The 22,920-nt window shown below is 49.1% G+C and overlaps 1 protein-coding gene across 2 annotated transcripts in view; it reads left to right on the forward strand.

Annotated features, from left to right (window-relative positions):
• The window catches only part of LOC142465546 (allantoinase, mitochondrial-like), a 124,729-nt gene extending 108,980 nt beyond the window's left edge, over window positions 1-15,749 (forward strand). For both annotated transcript variants that reach the window (XM_075569537.1, XM_075569538.1), the window contains one exon: window positions 14,704-15,749. In XM_075569537.1, the coding sequence (XP_075425652.1) occupies window positions 14,704-14,865 (162 nt within the window). In that variant the 3' untranslated portion in view covers window positions 14,866-15,749. The remainder of the gene's footprint in view (window positions 1-14,703) is intronic.
• Window positions 15,750-22,920: the final 7,171 nt, after the last annotated feature.

The raw sequence follows: 22,920 nt of genomic DNA on the forward strand, positions 1-22,920 counted from the left end.
CTCTCCTCCTCCCCCCCACACCGTGCAGCAGCAGCTGCGGAGGGAGAGACACCCCACTACCGGCTCTCCTCCTCCTCCCCACACCGTGCAGCAGCAGCTGCGGAGGGAGAGACACCCCACTACCGGCTCTCCTCCCCCCCCACACCGTGCAGCAGCTGCGGAGGGAGAGACACCCCACTACCGGCTCTCCTCCTCCCCCCCACACCGTGCAGCACCTGCGGAGGGAGAGACACTCCACTACCGGCTCTCCTCCTCCCCCCCACACCGTGCAGCACCTGCGGAGGGAGAGACACCCCACTACCGACTCTCCTCCTTCCCCCCACACCGTGCAGCACCTGCGGAGGGAGAGACACCCCACTACCGGCTCTCCTCCTCCCCCCCACACCGTGCAGCAGCTGCGGAGGGAGAGACACCCCACTACCGACTCTCCTCCTCCCCCCCACACCGTGCTGCAGCAACTGTGGAGGGAGAGACACCCCACTACCGACTCTCCTCCTCCCCCCCACACCGTGCAGCAGCAGCTGCGGAGGGAGAGACACCCCACTACCGGCTCTCCTCCTCCCCCCCACACCGTGCAGCAGCACCTGCGGAGGGAGAGACACCCCACTACCGACTCTCCTCCTCCCCCCCACACTGTGCAGCACCTGCGGAGGGAGAGACACCCCACTACCGGCTCTCCTCCCCCCACACCGTGCAGCACCTGCGGAGGGAGAGACACCCCACTACCGGCTCTCCTCCCCCCCCCCCACACCGTGCAGCAGCTGCGGAGGGAGAGACACCCCACTACCGGCTCTCCTCCTCACCCCCACACCGTGCAGAAGCACCTGCGGAGGGAGAGACACCCCACTACTGGCTCTCCTCCTCCCCCCCACACCGTGCAGCAGCTGCGGAGGGAGAGACACCCCACTACCGGCTCTCCTCCTCCCCCCCACACCGTGCAGCAGCTGCGAAGGAGGGCACCTGCTCCGCAGTGGAGAGGGAGCCACGCAGGGCCCTGACGGGGAGGGCAGGAGGGCCCTGACGGGGAGGGCAGGAGGGCCCTGACGGGGAGGGCAGGAGGGCCCTGGGACACCACCAGGCCTGTCACTCAGTCACTGAGTGACACCTAATCCCAGCATCATTGGTCTCCTTGACTTCAATACATGTTGTATGATTAACTTTTGCAGACACCCCCCTCCCCCCCATGATCTGTGCCCCATAAAATGACTCCGTGTGATCTAAGCTGTCAGACCGTCCCTCATGCATTTCAAGTTGTCACTTCTTGTAGCTGATTGTCATTCTTGTTTAGCATCATTGGTGATGGATTTCAGTACAGGTAGTATTTGGAGTATTTGTATTCAATTATCAATTTTTTACTTCAGGAAGACTAAGTCGCACTCACTCAGTGCATTGAACTTGACTGCCGTGTCTGCGGTCCTGTCAAGTGTCACTCACTTCAACTGAGTGCCACTCAAGTTTAACACTTGTCTTTGGAGCCTTCAGTAGGATTTTGCTTGAGTGTGGGTCAGGGAGAGTCTGAGAGTGTGGGTCAGGGAGAGACTGAGAGTGTGGGTCAGGGAGAGTCTGAGAGTGTGGGTCAGGGAGAGTCTGAGAGTGTGGGTCAGGGAGAGTCTGAGAGTGTGGGTCAGGGAGAGTCTGAGAGTGTGGGTCAGGGAGAGTCTGAGAGTGTGGGTCAGGGAGAGTGAGAGTGTGGGTCAGGGAGAGTCTGAGCGTGTGGGTCAGGGGGAGTCTGAGAGTGTGGGTCAGGGAGAGTCTGAGAGTGTGGGTCAGGGAGAGTCTGAGCGTGTGGGTCAGGGAGAGTCTGAGAGTGTGGGTCAGGGGGAGTCTGAGAGTGTGGGTCAGGGGGAGTCTGAGAGTGTGGGTCAGGGAGAGTCTGAGAGTGTGGGTCAGGGAGAGTCTGAGAGTGTGGGTCAGGGAGAGTCTGAGCGTGTGGGTCAGGGAGAGTCTGAGAGTGTGGGTCAGGGAGAGTCTGAGAGTGTGGGTCCGGGAGAGTCTGAGAGTGTGGGTCAGGGAGAGTCTGAGAGTGTGGGTCAGGGAGAGTCTGAGAGTGTGGGTCAGGGGGAGTCTGAGAGTGTGGGTCAGGGAGAGTCTGAGAGTGTGGGTCAGGGAGAGTCTGAGAGTGTGGGTCAGGGAGAGTCTGAGAGTGTGGGTCAGGGAGAGTCTGAGAGTGTGGGTCAGGGGGAGTCTGAGAGTGTGGGTCAGGGAGAGTCTGAGAGTGTGGGTCAGGGAGAGTCTGAGAGTGTGGGTCAGGGAGAGTCTGAGAGTGTGGGTCAGGGGGAGTCTGAGAGTGTGGGTCAGGGGGAGTCTGAGAGTGTGGGTCAGGGAGAGTCTGAGAGTGTGGGTCAGGGAGAGTCTGAGAGTGTGGGTCAGGGAGAGTCTGAGAGTGTGGGTCAGGGAGAGTCTGAGAGTGTGGGTCAGGGAGAGTCTGAGAGTGTGGGTCAGGGAGAGTCTGAGAGTGTGGGTCAGGGAGAGTCTGAGAGTGTGGGTCAGGGAGAGTCTGAGAGTGTGGGTCAGGGGGAGTCTGAGAGTGTGGGTCAGGGGGAGTCTGAGAGTGTGGGTCAGGGAGAGTCTGAGAGTGTGGGTCAGGGAGAGTCTGAGAGTGTGGGTCAGGGAGAGTGAGAGTGTGGGTCAGGGAGAGTCTGAGAGTGTGGGTCAGGGAGAGTCTGAGAGTGTGGGTCAGGGAGAGTCTGAGAGTGTGGGTCAGGGAGAGTCTGAGAGTGTGGGTCAGGGAGAGTCTGAGAGTGTGGGTCAGGGAGAGTCTGAGAGTGTGGATCAGGGAGAGTCAGAGTGTGGGTCAGGGAGAGTCTGAGAGTGTGGGTCAGGGAGAGTCTGAGAGTGTTGGTCAGGGGGAGTCTGAGAGTGTGGGTCAGGGAGAGTCTGAGAGTGTGGGTCAGGGAGAGTCTGAGAGTGTGGGTCAGGGAGAGTCTGAGAGTGTGGGTCAGGGAGAGTCTGAGAGTGTGGGTCAGGGAGAGTCTGAGAGTGTGGGTCAGGGAGAGTCTGAGAGTGTGGGTCAGGGAGAGTCTGAGAGTGTGGGTCAGGGAGAGTGAGAGTGTGGGTCAGGGAGAGTCTGAGAGTGTGGGTCAGGGGAGTCTGAGAGTGTGGGTCAGGGGGAGTCTGAGAGTGTGGGTCAGGGAGAGTCTGAGAGTGTGGGTCAGGGAGAGTCTGAGAGTGTGGGTCAGGGAGAGTCTGAGAGTGTGGGTCAGGGAGAGTGAGAGTGTGGGTCAGGGAGAGTCTGAGTGTGGGTCAGGGAGAGTCTGAGAGTGTGGGTCAGGGAGAGTCTGAGAGTGTGGGTCAGGGAGAGTCTGAGAGTGTGGGTCAGGGAGAGTCTGAGAGTGTGGGTCAGGGAGAGTCTGAGAGTGTGGGTCAGGGAGAGTCTGAGAGTGTGGGTCAGGGAGAGTCTGAGAGTGTGGGTCAGGGAGAGTGAGAGTGTGGGTCAGGGAGAGTCTGAGAGTGTGGGTCAGGGGGAGTCTGAGAGTGTGGGTCAGGGGAGTCTGAGAGTGTGGGTCAGGGAGAGTCTGAGAGTGTGGGTCAGGGAGAGTCTGAGAGTGTGGGTCAGGGAGAGTCTGAGAGTGTGGGTCAGGGAGAGTGAGAGTGTGGGTCAGGGAGAGTCTGAGTGTGGGTCAGGGAGAGTCTGAGAGTGTGGGTCAGGGAGAGTCTGAGAGTGTGGGTCAGGGAGAGTCTGAGAGTGTGGGTCAGGGATAGTCTGAGTGTGTGGGTCAGGGAGAGTCTGAGAGTGTGGGTCAGGGAGAGTCTGAGAGTGTGGGTCAGGGAGAGTGAGAGTGTGGGTCAGGGAGAGTCTGAGAGTGTGGGTCAGGGAGAGTCTGAGAGTGTGGGTCAGGGAGAGTCTGAGAGTGTGGGTCAGGGAGAGTCTGAGAGTCTGAGAGTGTGGGTCAGGTAGAGTCTGAGAGTGTGGGTCAGGGAGAGTGAGAGTGTGGGTCAGGGAGAGTCTGAGAGTGTGGGTCAGGGAGAGTCTGAGAGTGTGGGTCAGGGAGAGTCTGAGAGTGTGGGTCAGGGAGAGTCTGAGAGTGTGGGTCAGGGAGAGTCTGAGAGTGTGGATCAGGGAGAGTCAGAGTGTGGGTCAGGGAGAGTCTGAGAGTGTCTGTCTGAGAGTGGGTCAGGGAGAGTGAGAGTGTGGTGGGTCTGAGAGTGTGGTGGGTCTGAGAGTCAGAGAGTGGGTCTGAGAGTCTGAGAGAGTGGGTCTGAGAGTCTGAGAGAGTGGGTCTGAGAGTCTGAGAGAGTGGGTCTGAGAGTCTGAGAGAGTGGGTCTGAGAGTCTGAGAGAGTGGGTCTGAGAGTCTGAGAGAGTGGGACTGAGAGTCTGAGAGAGTGAGTCTGAGAGAGTGGGTCTGAGAGTCTGAGAGAGTGGGTCTGAGAGTCTGAGAGAGTGGGTCTGAGAGTCTGAGAGGGTGGGACTGAGAGAGTGCGTCTGAGAGAGTGCGTCTGAGAGAGTGAGTCTGAGAGAGTGAGTCTGAGAGAGTGAGTCTGAGAGAGTGGGTCTGAGAGAGTGGGTCTGAGAGAGTGGGTCTGAGAGAGTGGGTCTGAGAGAGTGAGTCTGAGAGTGGGTCTGAGATTTTGAGAGAGTGGGTCTGAGATTTTGAGAGAGTGGGTCTGAGAGTCTGAGAGAGTGGGTCTGAGAGTCTGAGAGAGTGGGTCTGAGAGAGAGTGGGTCTGAGAGAGAATGGGTCTGAGAGAGAGAGAGTCTGAGAGAGAGAGAGTCTGAGAGAGAGTGGGTCTGAGAGAGAATGGGTCTGAGAGAGAGAGAGTCTGAGAGAGAGAGAGTCTGAGAGAGAGAGAGAGAGTCTGAGAGAGAGAGTCTGAGAGAGAGAGAGTCTGAGAGAGAGAGAGTCTGAGAGAGAGAGAGTCTGAGAGAGAGAGAGAGAGAGAGAGAGAGAGAGAGTCTGAGAGAGAGAGAGAGAGAGAGAGAGTCTGAGAGAGAGAGAGTCTGACAGAGAGAGAGAGAGAGAGTCAGAGAGAGAGTGAGTCTGAGAGAGAGTGAGTCTGCGAGAGTGGGTCTGAGAGTCTGATTTCCCCCCCCCCCCATGCACATTTCTCCCAGAGTGTGTGTGAATACAGACACCAACCCACAGTCAGTCATAGTCACCCACCACCCAAGTGTCAGTCAGTCAGTCACCCAAAGAGAAGCATTTCCAGCCATCACATTAGGGGTGAGTTAATAAAATGTTTTATCAAATACAGCAGGCTTATTTTTAAGTTGATAATTTTGTATGGCCCTCGAATGATGTTATAAATATCCAAATGGCCCTTGGCAGAAAAAAGGTTCCCCACCCCTGAGCTAGAGGGATTTTTTTATTTTTTGAGCAGGGGATTTTTTTTTTTGCAGAGCAGGGGAAATCTAACTGGCCACAAGCCAATTTCCACTCACCAGGGGCGAGTGGGCGACCAGGTTTGTCGAACACTGCCTATACAGACCAAAGTTGCCACAAGGTTTAAAAAAAAAAAAAAGTTGATGCAGCACAGAGACAATACTTTTTTTAAGCCATTTCAAGCACTGACTGGTAGATAACCCTCTTTGCTTGTCTCATCTAAACACAATCAGGATCAGTGTTAGCCAAAATGACCTGTCACGTTAATACACATTGAATACAGTACATACTGTATACCCACCACAGCCCAACCGTCACTATCACCCTCTTTGTTTAATACACGGCACATGTCTGCAGTCTCAGAGGAGAAACTGCAGCAGCCACAGACTAGGGCTCTTCAACTGGCAGCATGCAGGTCAGATGTGACCCTCAAAGGGTCATTAAGTGGACCTTGGACTGTCTGCTTCTTCTAATTTCATTGTAGTTGCCCATATAGCTACACTGTAAATGCAATTACAGTATGTTCACTCTAAAACTCACTTGTAATATAATAGTGTGTGTGTGTGTGTGTGTGTGCGCACACACACACATTATTATTATTATTATTTATGGTACTGATGTTAACAATTATTATACTTCAACATTTTGCAGACATTAATACATATTTAAATGTATCCTTTATTATATCACTACAATCACTCTTGTGGCGCTTCTGCTCCTAATGTATTTACTGATCTGGCCTCTTTGGGAAACTGATTTGAAGAGGTTTTGTCCTGGAACCAGATTGTTTTCCCTGTTCTGAGGCTGAAGCACGCCTCAGTGTAAATTGCAACCTTGTTGCTTTACCTTGTGGCTTCCCAGCCTGTTGCCTTGGCAACCCCCTCTGCTCAAATCTGAGATGGTTTGGCTATCCTCCCCTGCTGGTTGGTATACCCCATTGTGTAACGCCTGTATGCCCGCAGACCTGGCCAGTCCCCAGTACTGAGGTGGGAAGGGTTTTACCACGCACCCACAGCAGTGAGGGCGTGCCCGGAGTGTGGTATGGCGTTGCCGGGCCTGTAGAAAGATGGTTAGTTATACTTGCAACGTCTTTGGGATTCAGGGTAAGGATAGTGATGTCCGTGTGCCAGAGTCCAGGGATATAGAGAGCAGGATCGTAATGTTCGTAAGCCAGAGTCCAGGAATCACAGAAGTCAGCAAAGTCGTGTCCGTAAGCAGGGTTCAAGGGCAGTAGAGAGCAGGGTAATCCAGTACAAGCAGAGGTCAAGCCAGGGAAATCCAGGGGTAAGCAGGAGCAGGAACAGAAGCTGGAACACACACAGGAGAGCCAAGCATAGGACTGCACACACAGAGGTAACAAGATCTATGCAGAGCAATGAGTGAGGGGCAGACAGGGGTTATAAAGGAGGGAACACCAATGGGAGAGAGGGGAGGAGCAGAGGGTGGAGTGAGAGGCAGCAGGGATAGGTGAGGAGAGAGGGAGGAGACAGGTGAGGCAGAGAAGGAGATAGCTTGTAAAGCATGAGAGGAGGAGCCAGAGGTCTGGGAAGGCCTACAAGAGGAGCGTGTGCGCGCGCCCTCTGTAAGGTTAGAGTGCGCTCGCACAGGCTGTGTCTGTCAAGAGGCGCGCGGAGCGCTGCGGGGGCACCCGCCGAGGGCAGAGGGAGAACCGGAGGAGGGTCTGCAGTAGGTAAGGGGACCGGAGCGGGAGCAGAGGGAGGCCGTGAGCGGGGAGCACTGTAAAGGGGAACGGGAGCCTGGGAAGACGCACGTGCCCTGCGGGGAACGTACGCAGATGCCGGGAGCGCGTCAGGGGCTGCCGCAGAGGGACGGATGCGGGAGGAGGAAGGGAGAACAGAATGGGGAGGCAAGGAAGGGTCATGAGAGGCAGGAGGAAGCGCAGCGCCAGAAACACATGGAGGGGAAGGAATCCCCTGAACCGGCACACATTGCTTGTTCCTGCCTGGAACATGTTTCTTTTACCATATACCTTTCACTGCTCCCCCAGAAAAGCATTCATTTTCACCTTCTCCCCACAAATGTTACCTGCCTGTTACTTTACACCTTCTGCATACCCCCTCCAATAAAAGTGACAGAAAATAGAAGGTCTCTGTATACATTTAAAGGAGATGAGTTTAGCTACCTGATCCTACTCGCTTTCCACAGAGTGCTTGGGCCAAAATAGGTTTGCTCTAGGGTAAAACCTCATATACTAAGGACCTTAAACTGTATGTGTCTCTCTGGACTGACAGTGATCAGTGGTCAACTCCCTATTCAATATGCTTTGACCTCCATTCAGATGATTTAAGCTCAGAGCTTCCCTGACATGGAAAAACAGCTTCACAGTGCACAGGAACCATCCAGTTTATGAACCTTTACAGGGCTGTAATGACAAAAAACAGATACAAACCGGCTCCTCAAAGAATAAGTCCAAATAAATGTCCAAATGTATTAGTGGAAGGATGATATGGAGTCCTTCTAGGGTAGTCCAATCCTGTACACCTGGACCAGCTTGGTGGCTCCGTGGATAACGTCACGTGATATGTGAAATCAAACACGAAGAGAAGTCACAATGTATACTGCTAATTAAAAAATAACACACAAGCAACATTAAGGCCTGGGACATAGTAGGATCAGCCTTGCTGACCCGTGCTGAGGCGCGCTCAGCACTGAGCCCCTGCAGCCGCAATGAGAGCGGCTTTAGAAGGGGCTCGCGCACGCTTCCGCACGCTTGCGGAAGCGTGTGTCTAACCAAAATTTTAGATTTGGTGCTCGCCCAATGAGGGCGAACCAGCTCCGTGACGTCACTGGTCCGCCCCCAGACACACCCATGGACGGCACGCGCTCTAAGGCCAGGGAAAGCACCGCTTTACCGGAGCCTCAGCGCGCCTCCGCACGGGCGAAGTGTCTATGCCCGAGGCCTTAACAACTACAAACAACATAAAACATAAAGACAAACACAAGCTGTATGAACAATTAAGCTAATTTATTAAAAATATAAGTATTAAAAGACATACGTTCCTTAAAATGGAGATGGCGTGTTGAAGATGATCTGGTGGTAAATCCAGAATCTACTTATAACACAGCAGGTATAAACAAGCGTGAGTCCAACTGTGGCAAACAGCTCCTGTTCTCTCCTCCGCCACCGGGAGACGTCTGCAGATTGTCCCAATATCACCGGCGCACTCCGTTGTAGTTCCCACACACAGGCTGCATTTGTCGGGGGAAGGCAGCCGCCTGTAGAGTAGCTGGAAATCTGCACCACGCTTGAAGCACTGCGCATGTGCCTCTCCGAGATAGCCACGACCTCTGACCCGTAATGACGTACTAGGTACATCAGGAGTTTGCTTGTTTTCTAAGGCAGGGGTTCTCAACCCCAGTCCTCAAGCCACCCCAACAAGTAAAGTTCTCTGAATATCCCAGCTTCAGCACAGGTGGCTCAATTTGAGGCTCAGTCAAAGACTGAGCCTGATTGAGCTACCTGTGCTGAAGCTGGGACTGATTGAGCCACCTGTGCTGATTCAGGGAATTATTGAGTCACGTGCTGAAGCTGGGATATCCTGAAAACCCGACCTGTTGTGGGGGCTTGAGGACTGGAATTGAGCGCCCTGTTCTAGGAGATGATCGGGTGCCACGTTCATTTTAGTAATTGAAGGGGGTTGGTGGCTTTCGAAGCGATACATGTCCAGTATTATTTGTAATGTTTTACTGGACAGTGTCCAAATACAGGACAGTGCAGTTCAATACTGGACACCTGGCAACACTACTAGCACGCTGCAGTTAGCCAAATAAGCGAGCCCATAGTACAGCCCCTCCAGAGACAGACTTAAGGGGTCTCCCGGATACACGTCGGGAAAACCAGTGAGAAGAACAGAGACGTATTTAGCCGAGAAAAGGGATCCCGTTGAAAGCAGGAGGAGTTTCCCTTTGATAAACCTGGTGCAATTCTTTGCCCCAGATTTTCGCCTGGGACACTTTAATAACTAACCCCCAGGGCTGGTTGTGGGTGGGAGACAGAGACTGCCTCGAATCTCTACCAGGAACTTGTTACAAAGTAGATATATTATTCATCAAAGCAGCACATCTAATCATATCTGTGTTTATTTCCCAACAGAAAATCTGTAATAGCTTTCTGGGAGCAATTTACAGTGATTTTATACTTTTACTACAGTTTATAGTTATGCATTCACGGATGGCATCAATGGAAAACTCTTTATTATGGATAAAAAACAATATATCGTCTCCTTGGGTACATCAGTCATTAAACGCAGAAATTCTGGTAGCATGACAAAAAATTGAAAATTGCTTTGTGCATACACATAAGGTTGCCAGATGGCTTCTCCAAAAATACCCTTTCAACTCTCTCCACTCCATGCTGTTTCCACCTCTCCTTGGCCCCACCCTCAGACTCCTGACACCTCCTTGTGATTGGCTGCATTACCCATCAGCAGCCAATCAGGATGGAGGAAGCTGCCCAACCCTCAAGCAGCAGCCCTGCTCTCTACCTGCTATGGGAAATCCCGCGGCCCCCCAATGCGATCCGGTCACTATGTCCAGAGAGGTAATACCGGTATACACATACACGCCCAGAGAGCTAATACCGGTATACACATACACGCCCAGAGAGCTAATACCGGTATACACATACACGCCCAGAGAGGTAATACCGGTATACACATACACGCCCAGAGAGCTAATACCGGTATACATATACATGTTAAGAGAGGTAATACCGGTATACACATACATGTCCAGTATTACCTCTAATTTTTTACTGGACAGTGTCCAAATACAGGTTCAATACTGCACAACTAGCAACCCTACATACACATGAAAATTACCGTAGCAGGGAAGTGGTTACACCTGGGAGATTGATGCCTTTTTAACCCAAATCTAACGTTTACAAGAGTTCAACAAGTGTTTGCACAGGCAATCCCCACCCCACTTCCCCTCCCAGTATCTGTATTATCCCTCTAATAAGGACAGGGTGGGATAAGGACAAATAAAACACTTGATTCACAAATACTCCCCCATTCAGAGTCCCCCCAAGAAACTCAACTTGTAATACATTTCAGAAAAATGAAAGCGGACAAATCTTTTCTATTAGCATAGTTATATTTGTCTAGGGAAGCCAACTACACTGTAAAATTCTTTACAACAACAAAAAATGTGTTCATGCGATCTACGTGGGATCGCAACCTAAATTGTGTGCTTTGAAGGCATTTCAAATCTTCCCGGGACGGGTCTGTGAAATAAATGCGTGATGGGAGAGTGGGGACTAAGGGAGGTCATTTAATATAATCAATATATACAATACTGACTTGAATGGGGGGGGGGGGGAGGGGCACAACCGGCCGTTTTGGGGTATATTGAATTAGCCTCTGTTTTCAGGGAAAATTTGGGTTAATTCACATATCCAACAAATTTCCTGGAAAGAATGGCACTCACAAAAAGACCAAGTGTGACAGATGGACAGATGGACGCTTGTCATTTACATCTGTAAATTACAGTTACCAACAGAGCAGCCACAGAATGTAAACCTAGGACTGGATCACGATCATACAGGTGACCTGGAGTCAGGTGGCAGACATTCAGAGCCCGACTTACTAAGCAGTGCTATCCCATAAGACATCAGGCACTTCTATGGGCCATACGGTGTATTCCAGCACTACACAGTGTCTATGGAATAGCAACTACTTAGCAGATATGAGCTTCAACCTTTGCCACTTACCTATTATAGTGAAAAACCGGGTCACATGCGGGACTCGTGAGCAGTTAGTCCCTGAAAATGGTCCATTATGTGCACACGTATTAAAAAAAACAGTGAAAATACCTGGAAGTAAGAATTGTTTTTCACTAACTGGATCAGGTGATCACATAACCTTTGACCCCCCGCCCCCTCTGTATTTAGTTCAGTTTAAACCACATTTTGCTTTCTCTATGGACCTCTGTAGCTATTTGTTAATCTGACTTCATTGGTTCCGCTGAATTAAATATTTTGGGGAGCACAGGAGAGTTTTGTGCATTTGCTCCATTTTCTGCTCTTGATTCCGCCATGTGTAAGAAATGTACAGTATTTGTCACGTTTCTTACATCTTGTGCCAATTGAAAGGCAGACACTCAGGTTTACAACATTTCAGAAACAAAAAGAGAAACAGCGCAAAAAACCTTATGGTGTAGTATATTAAAAAGTGTTTATAGTAAACAGGCGAGTATTGCACGTACATGAAGGAAAATATATATTAGCATGACATGTATAGGGACATGTTACCACTACCGCAAACTGCAACCGTGGATCAAGTTGTATCAGCCCAGCAGCCGGATCGGATCTCTCCTTGTACTCTCAAGTGACAGTCTTTGTACACCCCCCACTCGAGTAGATCAAGGCCCCTCACTGTATGGTGAGGGTACAGCCGCCGCTGTCACGGAGAGAAGGGCTCATTCCCTGACAAAGTATAGTTCATATACGAAACACGTTGGAAAGAAGAGGGTGCGTTCCTAGCACCACCTATTAAGGTGTATTTGTATTGCCAATATTGACTTTTTACGGGACATTCTCTTGCTGTCTTCACTGTTCACCCGCAAAAGACACGACGTGATAAACTTCATCGGCGCCATCTGATGACGTCACCAGCGTGGGTGCAGTGAGCTGATGCCGAGAACCGGCAAGGGAGCCCTTCTCTTCGTGACAGCGGCGGCTGTATCCTCACCATACAGTGAGGGGCCTTGATCTACTCCAGTGGGGGGTGTACAAGGACCGCCACCTGGGAGTGTAAGGCGAGATCCGATCCGGCTGCTGGGCTGATACAACTTGGTCCACGGTTGCAGTTTGCTGTAGTGGTAACATGTCCCTATACATGTCATGCTAATATATATTTTCCTTCATGCACGTGCAATACTCACCTGTTTAACACTATAAACACTTTTTAATATAATACACCATGAAGTTTTTTGCGCTGTTTCTCTTTTTGTTCTTGTATTAGTTTTGGGTGTGTGGAGCCATCCCACGAGCACAGCGGCACCTACCTCCTTTTTAACAGGTTTTATATTTTGATTTATCACATCTAATTATAGAAATAAACACTGGTTTACTTTGCACTAAATATAAATTTACTTGAGCACAATATTCACAATTTTATGAGCGCAGATCACTTCTTTTTCACTTTTACAACATTTCAGAACTGACACACGTAAACAGGAAAAAAATGGGCAACACAGGCGTTATATTTGGTATATCACAGTACAATATGAGCACCAGTAACTCCTCCTCTCCAAATCACTGCATGCAGGAGACAGGGCTTCACAGGGCTTACACACAGCCTACACAGGGCTTACACACAGCCTTCACAGGGCTTACACACAGCCTTCACAGGGCTTACACACAGCCTTCACAGGGCTTACACACAGCCTACACAGGGCTTACACACAGCCTTCACAGGGCTTACACACAGCCTACACAGGGCTTACACACAGCCTTCACAGGGCTTACACACAGCCTTCACATGGCTTACACACAGCCTACAGAGGGCCTTCACAGGGCTTACACACAGCCTACACAGGGCCTTCACAGGGCTTACACACAGCCTTCACAGGGCCTTCACAGGGCTTACACACAGCCTTCACAGGGCCTTCACAGGGCTTACACACAGCCTTCACAGGGCTTACACACAGCCTTCACAAGGCTTACACACAGCCTACACAGGGCCTTCACAGGGCTTACACACAGCCTTCACAGGGCTTACACACAGCCTACACAGGGCCTTCACAGGGCTTACACACAGCCTACACAGGGCCTTCACAGGGCTTACACACAGCTTACACAGGGCCTTCACAGGGCTTACACACAGCCTACACAGGGCCTTCACAGGGCTTACACACAGCCTTCACAGGGCTTACACACAGCCTTCACAGGGCTTACACACAGCCTTCACAGGGCTTACACACAGCCTTCACAGGGCTTACACACAGCCTTCACATGGCTTACACACAGCCTTCACAGGGCTTACACACAGCCTACACAGGGCCTTCACAGGGCTTACACACAGCCTACACAGGGCCTTCACAGGGCTTACACACAGCCTACACAGGGCCTTCACAGGGCTTACACACAGCCTACACAGGGCCTTCACAGGGCTTACACACAGCCTTCCCAGGGCTTACACACAGCCTTCACAGGGCTTACACACAGCCTACACAGGGCCTTCACAGGGCTTACACACAGCCTTCACAGGGCTTACACACAGCCTTCACAGGGCTTACACACAGCCTTCACAGGGCTTACACACAGCCTTCACACACAGCCTTCACAGGGCTTACACACAGCCTTCACAGGGCTTACACACAGCCTTCACAGGGCCTACACAGGCTTCCCAGGGCTTATACAGACTTCACAGGCTTCCCAGGGCTTACAAAGACTTCACAGGCTTCACAGGGTTTACAGCCAGGGAAATGGAGCACTGCTGCTAAAAGTCGGTGACATTGACTTGTGTACACATGTACACACACACACAGCACCCCCGAATGGGCTTATGCACACACACATACACAAATTGATTGGCCTTATATACACATACACACACACATTGAGAGGCCTTCTACACACACACACAAGTTGAGGCCTTATACACACACACACAAGTTGAGGCCTTATACTGTACACACACACTCACACACACGTTGAGAGGCCTTACACACACAAATACGTTGAAAGGCCTTATGCACACAGACACACGCATTTATTTACAAAACTGAAGTATCTTGACTTTTGTTTCATCCAAACTTCCAGTTCTACTTTCTGAAAGGGGATTTATTTACTAACAAAATGTTCTCTCTTGTTTATAGAGTTGTAATATTGTACTAAAATTAAGTCAAATAAATGTTTGCCCCCTTTATTACATTAATAGGTTTAAAGTACTATTAATTAAACTGCAATATATCCATTACCTTGCACAAACAGGCAATATTGCATGGAAACAGATCTTGCCGTATTCACTAGGCAATTCTTTCACAAACCGTGCAAAAACAGCATTTAAAGATGCAAGTTGTTTCTGACTGCAAAATGCACATTTTTGTGTCCAAATGAAGCAAACTCACAAAATGAGGTATTCGGATGCTATTCAATAAGATGTGAGCTTCCATTATACACAAGCAACATCACAACCAGAAATCTCGCCTCCCTGAGACACTAACAGACACAATTCATGTGTAAAGTGCATGTAAATGAATGTATCTTGACATTATCAGAGCGAAAACACTCCATTTATATCGCATCAAAATGCATTTTATTTTTGTGCATGGCAAATGTGCCCGAAGAATTCATCAGAAGCCTGCACAGTACCAGTACTTTTTCTAAAGCTCTCTGACCTGATTGTGTTTTACAGCTCACCCCGTATCTGGGATTCCGTCTGTGGGGAGAAGTCGCAGCAACGCTTGTCCGAGGGATCCTGGTTTATCACAAGGGGAGCGTCTCTACCCTCCCGAAAGGGGAAACCCTTCTTATACACCCAGTGAACCCGCCGGAACCTAGTTCCCCCTATTACTGAGGAGCCCCTCTTATACACACAGTGCCCCCGCCTCATAAAACACCCAATATGTTATTCAAGGGCCTCCTTTAGTACCCCTGAGCATTCAGTTTCTTATTACGAAGAGACCTAACCCCAATATAAAGTGACCACTAATAGTAAACAACCCTCTTTTACTGATTTACCGGAATTTATACACCCCCAATCCCAGCCTATCCATAAGTGAGGGGAACGAACAAAACAAAGTGTGTGACATTACTGGGACACCACTCCTTATATACAGATTGAGCTGCAGAAACTATTGTTCTCTACACACGCAATGTGTCCCCGAACACTTAACCCCATTACTGTGAAACATTTCCTTCTTGCACAATGACCAATAACAAACAAAGAAGTCCAGAGCTACATCCAATGTGACAAAAATACACAGTGAAATACCTATATATCTCTTGAAAAAGGGTAATTTAGTTAAACCCTTTGGCCAAAGCATTTTATATACATAATATATATATATATACACCAATATGGACCACATAGTATCTACACACACTTTTAGTTATGCTACAATCTCTCACATTTCCACACCTACCCACACCATTTATATTAACTCCCACTCCACACACACCTTTTGAAAAAGCACTGTATACACTGTGGGCTCTCCATTCATTTATATTCACACAGATAAACACACACACTCTTACATCACTAACTTTCAGGAACCATTTAACACCTCTAGCCATAAATCACATCCACACACGGGGGAGGGACAAACACAGATAACATTCCAAGAGACAATGTTTTTAAGTATACCCTTTGCTTGCTTCATTCATTGTAACATGCCTGGAAGAAGAGATCAGTGTATCTCGAAATCTCGCACAAATAAAAGCATTTCGTTAGCCACAGAACGGTATCATCTATTTATTTTTTGATTATTGAAGCTCGGCTAACACGGTACTGATATATATGTATTATGTGGTAATTTGTTGGGGTTCATCAGAGCTTGCTGTGTATCTGTGTTTACACAATGACCACCCAAACACTTGCCCCTGTTACTGTGAGACCCCACCTGTCTACAGTGACCACAGTAGCCATCCATTATCGGAATGGGATGAGTGGACGCGGCCGTTTCATCGCAGACTTTTAGCCGCTGAGGGACACTTCATAGCTGCATTTTTGGCCCCAAGCTAGGTAATTAGCGTTAGGGTAATGGGATCTGGCCAAGGGGTTTTTAGGGTAAAGAGACCGAGGTAAGGGTTTTTTTTTAGAGTAAGGGGACCGGGTAAAGTTTTTAGGGTAAGGGGACTGGGGTTAGGAGACCGGGGTTTATAGGGTAAGGTTTTATATGATAAGGGGACTGGGGTTAGGAGACCGGGGTTTATAGGGTAAGGTTTTATAGGATAAGGGGACTGGGGTTAGGAGACCGGGGTTTATAGGGTAAGGTTTATAGGGTAAGGGGACTCGGGTAAGGGGACCAGGGTAAGAAGTTTATAGGGTAAGGGGACGGGTAAGTTTTTTAGGGTGAGGGTTTTTTAGGCTAAGGTTAGGGGCTCACTTGGCAGGGAAGTGGCCAGCAGTGAGATGTCCCTCCCGCGAGGTGAGTGGCGGCTGATTGCCAGCGGCAACTTGGACAAACGTCCTAGACTGTCCGTTACCGAGAGAACCCCTATTCTGAGTTCAACTATCCCCCTAAACCAGGGGAGGTACAACCTTTTGTGAACAGGGGCACCTCTTAAAATCTCGCAGCACCCCTGCTCCTCAGACCTTACTCATCCCCCCCTCGCTTACACACATACACACTCACCCAACTTTTGACAAACACACACACAACACACTCACCCACGCTCTTCTTGCACACTCCACATTCACCCTCACGCATCACACTCGCCCTTTTACTCACCACACCCTCCCCGTGTATCACCTCCTCACATGACACACTCGCCCTATTACTCACCACACCCTCCCAGTGTATCCCCTTCTCACACAGTACATTCGCCCTATTACTCACCACACTCGCCCTATTACTCACCACACCCTCCCGTGTAACCCCATCTCACACAGCACACTCGCCCTATTACTCACCACACCCTCCCGTGTAACCCCATCTCACACAGCACACTCGCCCTATTAATCACCACACCCTCCCCGTGTATCCCCTTCTCACAGAGCACACTCGCCCTATTACTCACCACACCCTCCCCATGTATCCCCTTCTCACACAGCACAATCGCCCTCTTACTCACCACACCCTCCCCATGTATCCCCATCTCACACTCCACACTCGCCCTATTACTCACCACACCCTCCCCGTGTATTCCCTTCTCACACAGCACACTCACCCTCTTACTCACCACACCCTCCCCAGGTATCCCCTTCTCACACAGCACACTCGCCCTATTACTCACCACACCCTCCCCGTGTATCCCCTTCTCACACAGCACAATCGCCCTATTACTCACCACACCCTCCCCGTGTATCCCCTTCTCACACAGCACAATCGCCCTATTGCTCACCACACCCTCCCCGTGTATTCCCTTCTCACACAGCACACTCACCCTCATACTCACCACACCCTCCCCAGGTATCCCCTTCTCACACAGCACACTCGCCCTATTACTCACCACACCCTCCCCGTGTATCCCCTTCTCACACAGCACACTCACCCTATTACTCACCACACCCTCCCCGTGTATCCCCTTCTCACACAGCACACTCACCTTCTTACTCACCACACCCTCCCTAGGTATCCCCTTCTCACACAGCACACTCGCCCTATTACTCACCACACCCTCCCCGTGTATCCCCTGCTCACACAGCACACTCGCCCTATTAATCACTACACCCTCCCTGTGTATCCCCTTCTCACACAGCACACTCGCCCTCTTACTCACCACACCCTCCCCAGGTATCCCCTTCTCACACAGCACACTCGCCCTCTTACTCACCACACCCTCCCCGTGTATCCCCTTCTCACACAGCACACTCGCCCTCTTACTCACCACACCCTCCCCATGTATCCCCTTCTCACACAGCACACTCACTATCTTAATCATGAACCCCACATTCACTCTCCCCCCCCCCTTCTCTTACTTACACCCCATACCTTCCCTTCCCCACAAAAAGTGTCCGCAACACCCTTGGCAGAGGGCCGCAGCACACGGGTTCCCCGGCACCCTGGTTGAGAAACACTGCCCTAAACACACACCTGCTTTTGAGTTCGCTCACTAAAATCCAGCACCACCTTTACTGAGAGACCCCTATTTCTACACAGTATATTCCTATGCAGTGACTGTTGTACCAGATACTAATCTCGATGTACAGACTCCAGAAACTGAGCATCCTTTATTACAAAGAGAGACCTCCTTATGTGCCTTTAAAACCCAGCACCCCCAAATACCAAGAGACCCTCCCCCTATTATTGACAGATCTTTCACTTATTCTTCCTATCTACACACACCACACGGCCTCCCAAAATCCAACTGCGCCCCTACACTACATCACTTGATTCCATACTGAGTGAGGGACGCCGTGTTATACACACCCAGCCCCCGTTACTTCATTCTGCATTGCCGTTTTGCAATAAACATTTATCCCAAATGAAGCATCTGTGTCATATAATCAGCTAGAAAATGTCTCTACAGATCAGTGACACCCAGCGTGTCTGTATCACAAGTAGGGTGTCAAATCAAATATTTATCTATCGCACGAGAGGTGTTAAAAGGGCAATGCTCTGCAAGTCTCTAGAACAGAAAAGGAGTTAAGCGGCGTTTAGCAGAAGGAGTTACAGTACACGAATACTGAAACTCGGCAGGTCTTGTCAGCGAGAATGGGGATAAGTAGGGGACGCTCTGCTGGTCTATTAAAAGGCAAAAATTAAAGGGCCAGTCTCTGCTAGGATAAAAGGGGACTAAAGAAAGTGGCTTGTTTAATAGGTTAAGTGGAGCGGACTGAAAATGCTTTATATAAAAGCATTTTTTTTTTTTAAATAACCGTTTAATGTGGTAAACACATACTTTGGTGGGTTTTTATAATCTTTATCTCATGTCTCTTTAAGACAAGACTGTTTGGCAGTCCTTCAAAGTCTGCTCCTTGTTTCCAAAGTAATTATGTGGCCACCATTAGTCCAACAAATGAATGCAAATAGCTGAAATGTTTTAATTCTGTGTTTGCGGTGAAACACAAAGGAATATTAATCTTACACCAGATACAAATTACGGCCGTGAGTTATTTTAGGGTCATTGAGTTCCTTTTTTTGAGATGTTAGGTTGGACTTCCCCTAAAGCAGACAGATGGCCTACATGTCTCTGTGACGGTAGGGGGTAAATATGGCCGATGTTAATAAAGGTTACTGCATTACCCCTAACTTTCAATAATACAGTTGTATTATATTATGTTATATACTGTGTGTATGTATATCTGTATAGTAAGCCTGGTTCCAGCAGTTCCGGGACCAGGGGTTTATGTGTTTGCAGGAGACATGTTGCAAAAGGTGTCTGCGACTTTTCCCTGTAACAGTTTATGTTGCTAATGTTATGTTGTATTTCTTCCCACCAATCAGGGCCTGGGCATGTAGGCAGCACCTGGCCCTGAATGTTGCAATTTGGGCTAAAGGTATAAACATATGGGGAGGGAGACCCCTAGCAGTTCAGAGATCAGATGAGATTCAGTCTCAGGCCAGGAGTTTTGGACTGAAAGGATTCCAGTGCTGGGGCCAGGCCTGGAGTCCAGTCCAGAAGACATCCTGTGGGGAAGGATCAGGGAAAATCTCTCCAGGGAGGTCCCTGCGCCTAGGACTATAGGATATTCCGAGTTTACCCCAGTTAAGTGTGTGTTGTATGTTTATTTGTATAGTTGTGGATACGTTTTCCAATAAATTAATTTTTTTAACTCTTGTGTTTCTGTCTGGCGATAGTGATCCCTGGTATTAGTCCTGGTCTCCTGTGACAGGCTATTTTCTGGTGGCACCAGGCTCATCACCGATTATTCTTCAGGGAATATCTGTCCTGAGTGAGGTCTCCATTTTTAAGACCACAGGACTCAGAGTTACAACTATACAATACTAGGACACACACCCGTACCAATTTTTGTAGCTTAGTCAATGTACAGACAAGACTACAAGGATGCCAGCCAACTATTGGTCCTGGACCAAGGACCAGATCGCACTCTGGTGTCAGGAGTGCGAAATACCTACTGTGAACCGCAACAAGACGCAGCTGATCGCTGACCTGGTAGCGTATGAGGCGCAGTGCTCAGTGGTTAGAGCTGAGGCACTAACCAGCCCTGAAGTAGTTCCAGGCTCATCCGGACTACAGGAAACACCCGCCAACTCCGGCAAGTAGTCGGGGGATGATTCGATGGAGACGCCTGCAGCAGAGGTGGACATTCCAGTGGACATCCGGTGTGCGCTGGAAGACCTGGACAGCAGGGCAATCGCTGCTGAGTGGGTCGCCCTACTCCAGATCCTGGCTCCTCGTGGCTCCATCCGCTCAACGTCCTGCTTGTCATCTTGAAGGGGGAGGTCCTGGGCCAGTCGGGCACCCCGACTCACATTTGCCAGCTTTGCAATGCTCTGCAAGGACACGGAGGACATCAATGGATATTTGTGGTCCTTTTTGAACTACTGTGAAATGCATGCCTTACCTGAGGACTTGGTCAAATACCTGGTCCCTCAGCTGCACTGCCCCCCTGAAGCCATTACCAGTGATTGGGGAACCATTTCAGCAGGTGGTGGTAGATATCGAGCCCCTGATGATCCCCAGTATTTTAATTTTAACGGTCATGGACTTTGCGACCGGTTCCCGAAGTCGGTGGCTCTTTCCTCCATTGACACCCAGAAAGTGGCCAAGGTGCTCATAAATATGTTTACTAGGGTAGGTTTTGGGAGGATCGGGCGCAGGCATCACCCCCGAGATGGCAGCATCAGCAGCAGGCTCCACTCCAGAGATTAACACTAACTGACTGCTGCTGTTCTTCGTCAGTGCCTGCTGTGCTGAGCTCACTCCGCAACGAATCACAGGGCTGATTCTTGCAGCAGCTTCTGATGCTGTACTCCTCAGCTATTAGCTGCTCTCCCTTTATATGCTCAGTTATTGCTGCTGCAATTTGGCTGAGCATAGATATTCTTTTCTTGTGATGACGTGCTGGTCGCAAGCACTTTATAATCGCCTGTCCTGCTTTGCCTCGCCTGCTTCGCTGTGTTTTATCTTGCAGTTCAACGGAACCTTGGCTTTTCTCTACAACGATCCTGCCTCTCCAACGCTCGACTACAGCAAGTGACCCCAACGATCCATACCTTCTCATATGCTCGACCACGGCAAGTTATACTACGATCCATACCTTCTCATATCCTCGACCACGGCAAGTTATACTACGATCCATACCTTCTCATATGCTCGACCACGGCAAGTTATACTACGATCCATACCTTCTCATATGCTCGACCACGGCAAGTTATACTACGATCCTCCCTTCTCCTATCCTCGACCACGGCAAGTTATACTACGATCCTCCCTTCTCATGCTCGACCACGGCAAGTTATACTACCATCCATACCTTCTCATATGCTCGACCACGGCAAGTTATACTACGATCCATACCTTCTCATATGCTCGACCACGGCAAGTTATACTACGATCCTCCCTTCTCATGCTCGACCACGGCAAGTTATACTACGATCCATACCTTCTCATATGCTCGACCACGGCAAGTTATACTACGATCCTCCCTTCTCCAACCCTGACCCGGCTACCCACGACTACGATGAATTTTGGAGCTCCCTATTATCATTTTACTTTCACTGTGTTTAGCATTATTGCACTATGTAATATTTTTCTTTACATGGCTTTTATCATCCCTCCCCTGGGGTTTGGAGAAATACATTGGTCAAGACTTTTGAAATCGTCTGTTCTAAGAGTTGAGTGAAGTCTGTTTGCCAATTTATTATTTTTTCACTTATTTTCACGTATTGGTGGTGTGTGATTATTATATTGTGCACTTTATTTCACTTGATTATGTATATATTCATCACTTTATATATTCTTGAATCTAATATACTGAACACATTGGTATACAGTGTATATATATATATATATATATATATATATATATATATATATATATATATATATATATATATATACATATATATAATCACCACATTTATTAAGGTTATGGTGGGTAAAAAAAGTGACTAAAACCCTCCACAGTAAAGCATAAAGCAACTGTAAATATTCCTGTATATTCATTTGCATGTCTTAGACAGGTCTGCAACCCTGTCTTTCACCATTATCACCCAGCACACAGCACTTCCACTGCAGCAAGGGATTCTGGGAAATGACATGCAAATGAGCACACAGTGGCTTTATGCTTTACTGTGGAGGGTTTTAGTCACTTTTTTTTACCCACCATAACCTTAATAAATGTGGTGATTACCTACTCTTTAATCTCATCTGAGCAAATGTCAGCAGCCAACATCACACTGATTATACCCATCAAGGTTGAAACATGTCTGTGAGTGGGTTTACTGACTTTGCATCTCCCAAGCCCTTGCTTAAAAGCTGTGTTTAAAGCAGCATGCATTGGCTAAGGGTTGCTCATGTAATGTGAGCATGAGATAAAAGGTGGCACTGTGTGCTCATTTGCATGTCATTTCCCAGAATCCCTTGCTGCAGTGGAAGTGCTGTGTGCTGGGTGATAATGGTGAAAGACAGGGTTGCAGACCTGTCTAAGACATGCAAATGAATATACAGGAATATTTACAGTTATATATATATATATATATATATATATATATATATATATATATATATCTGTTTATTGTATTGAGCACTTATTGGAAGTGTTAGAGTGCCATCCAGTGGTTTTTTTTGTCATACCCAAGACTATGAGGGCTATGCACTAAGCTCCGATAAGTCACTTTTAGACCGCAAAGTGCTCTTCGATCGTGATTTTTAGCTCAACCCGATGCACTAAGCAATGCAAACAGGCACTTTGCGGTCTAAAAATGACTTTTTTCAGGAATTTTTTCTAAGTCCAACTTTGCACGATCGCAACCCTGTTTGCGTGAAATTCTGCCCTTAA

This window comes from Ascaphus truei, chromosome 14, assembly GCF_040206685.1.
Source record: "Ascaphus truei isolate aAscTru1 chromosome 14, aAscTru1.hap1, whole genome shotgun sequence".
Classification (NCBI taxonomy): domain Eukaryota; kingdom Metazoa; phylum Chordata; class Amphibia; order Anura; family Ascaphidae; genus Ascaphus; species Ascaphus truei.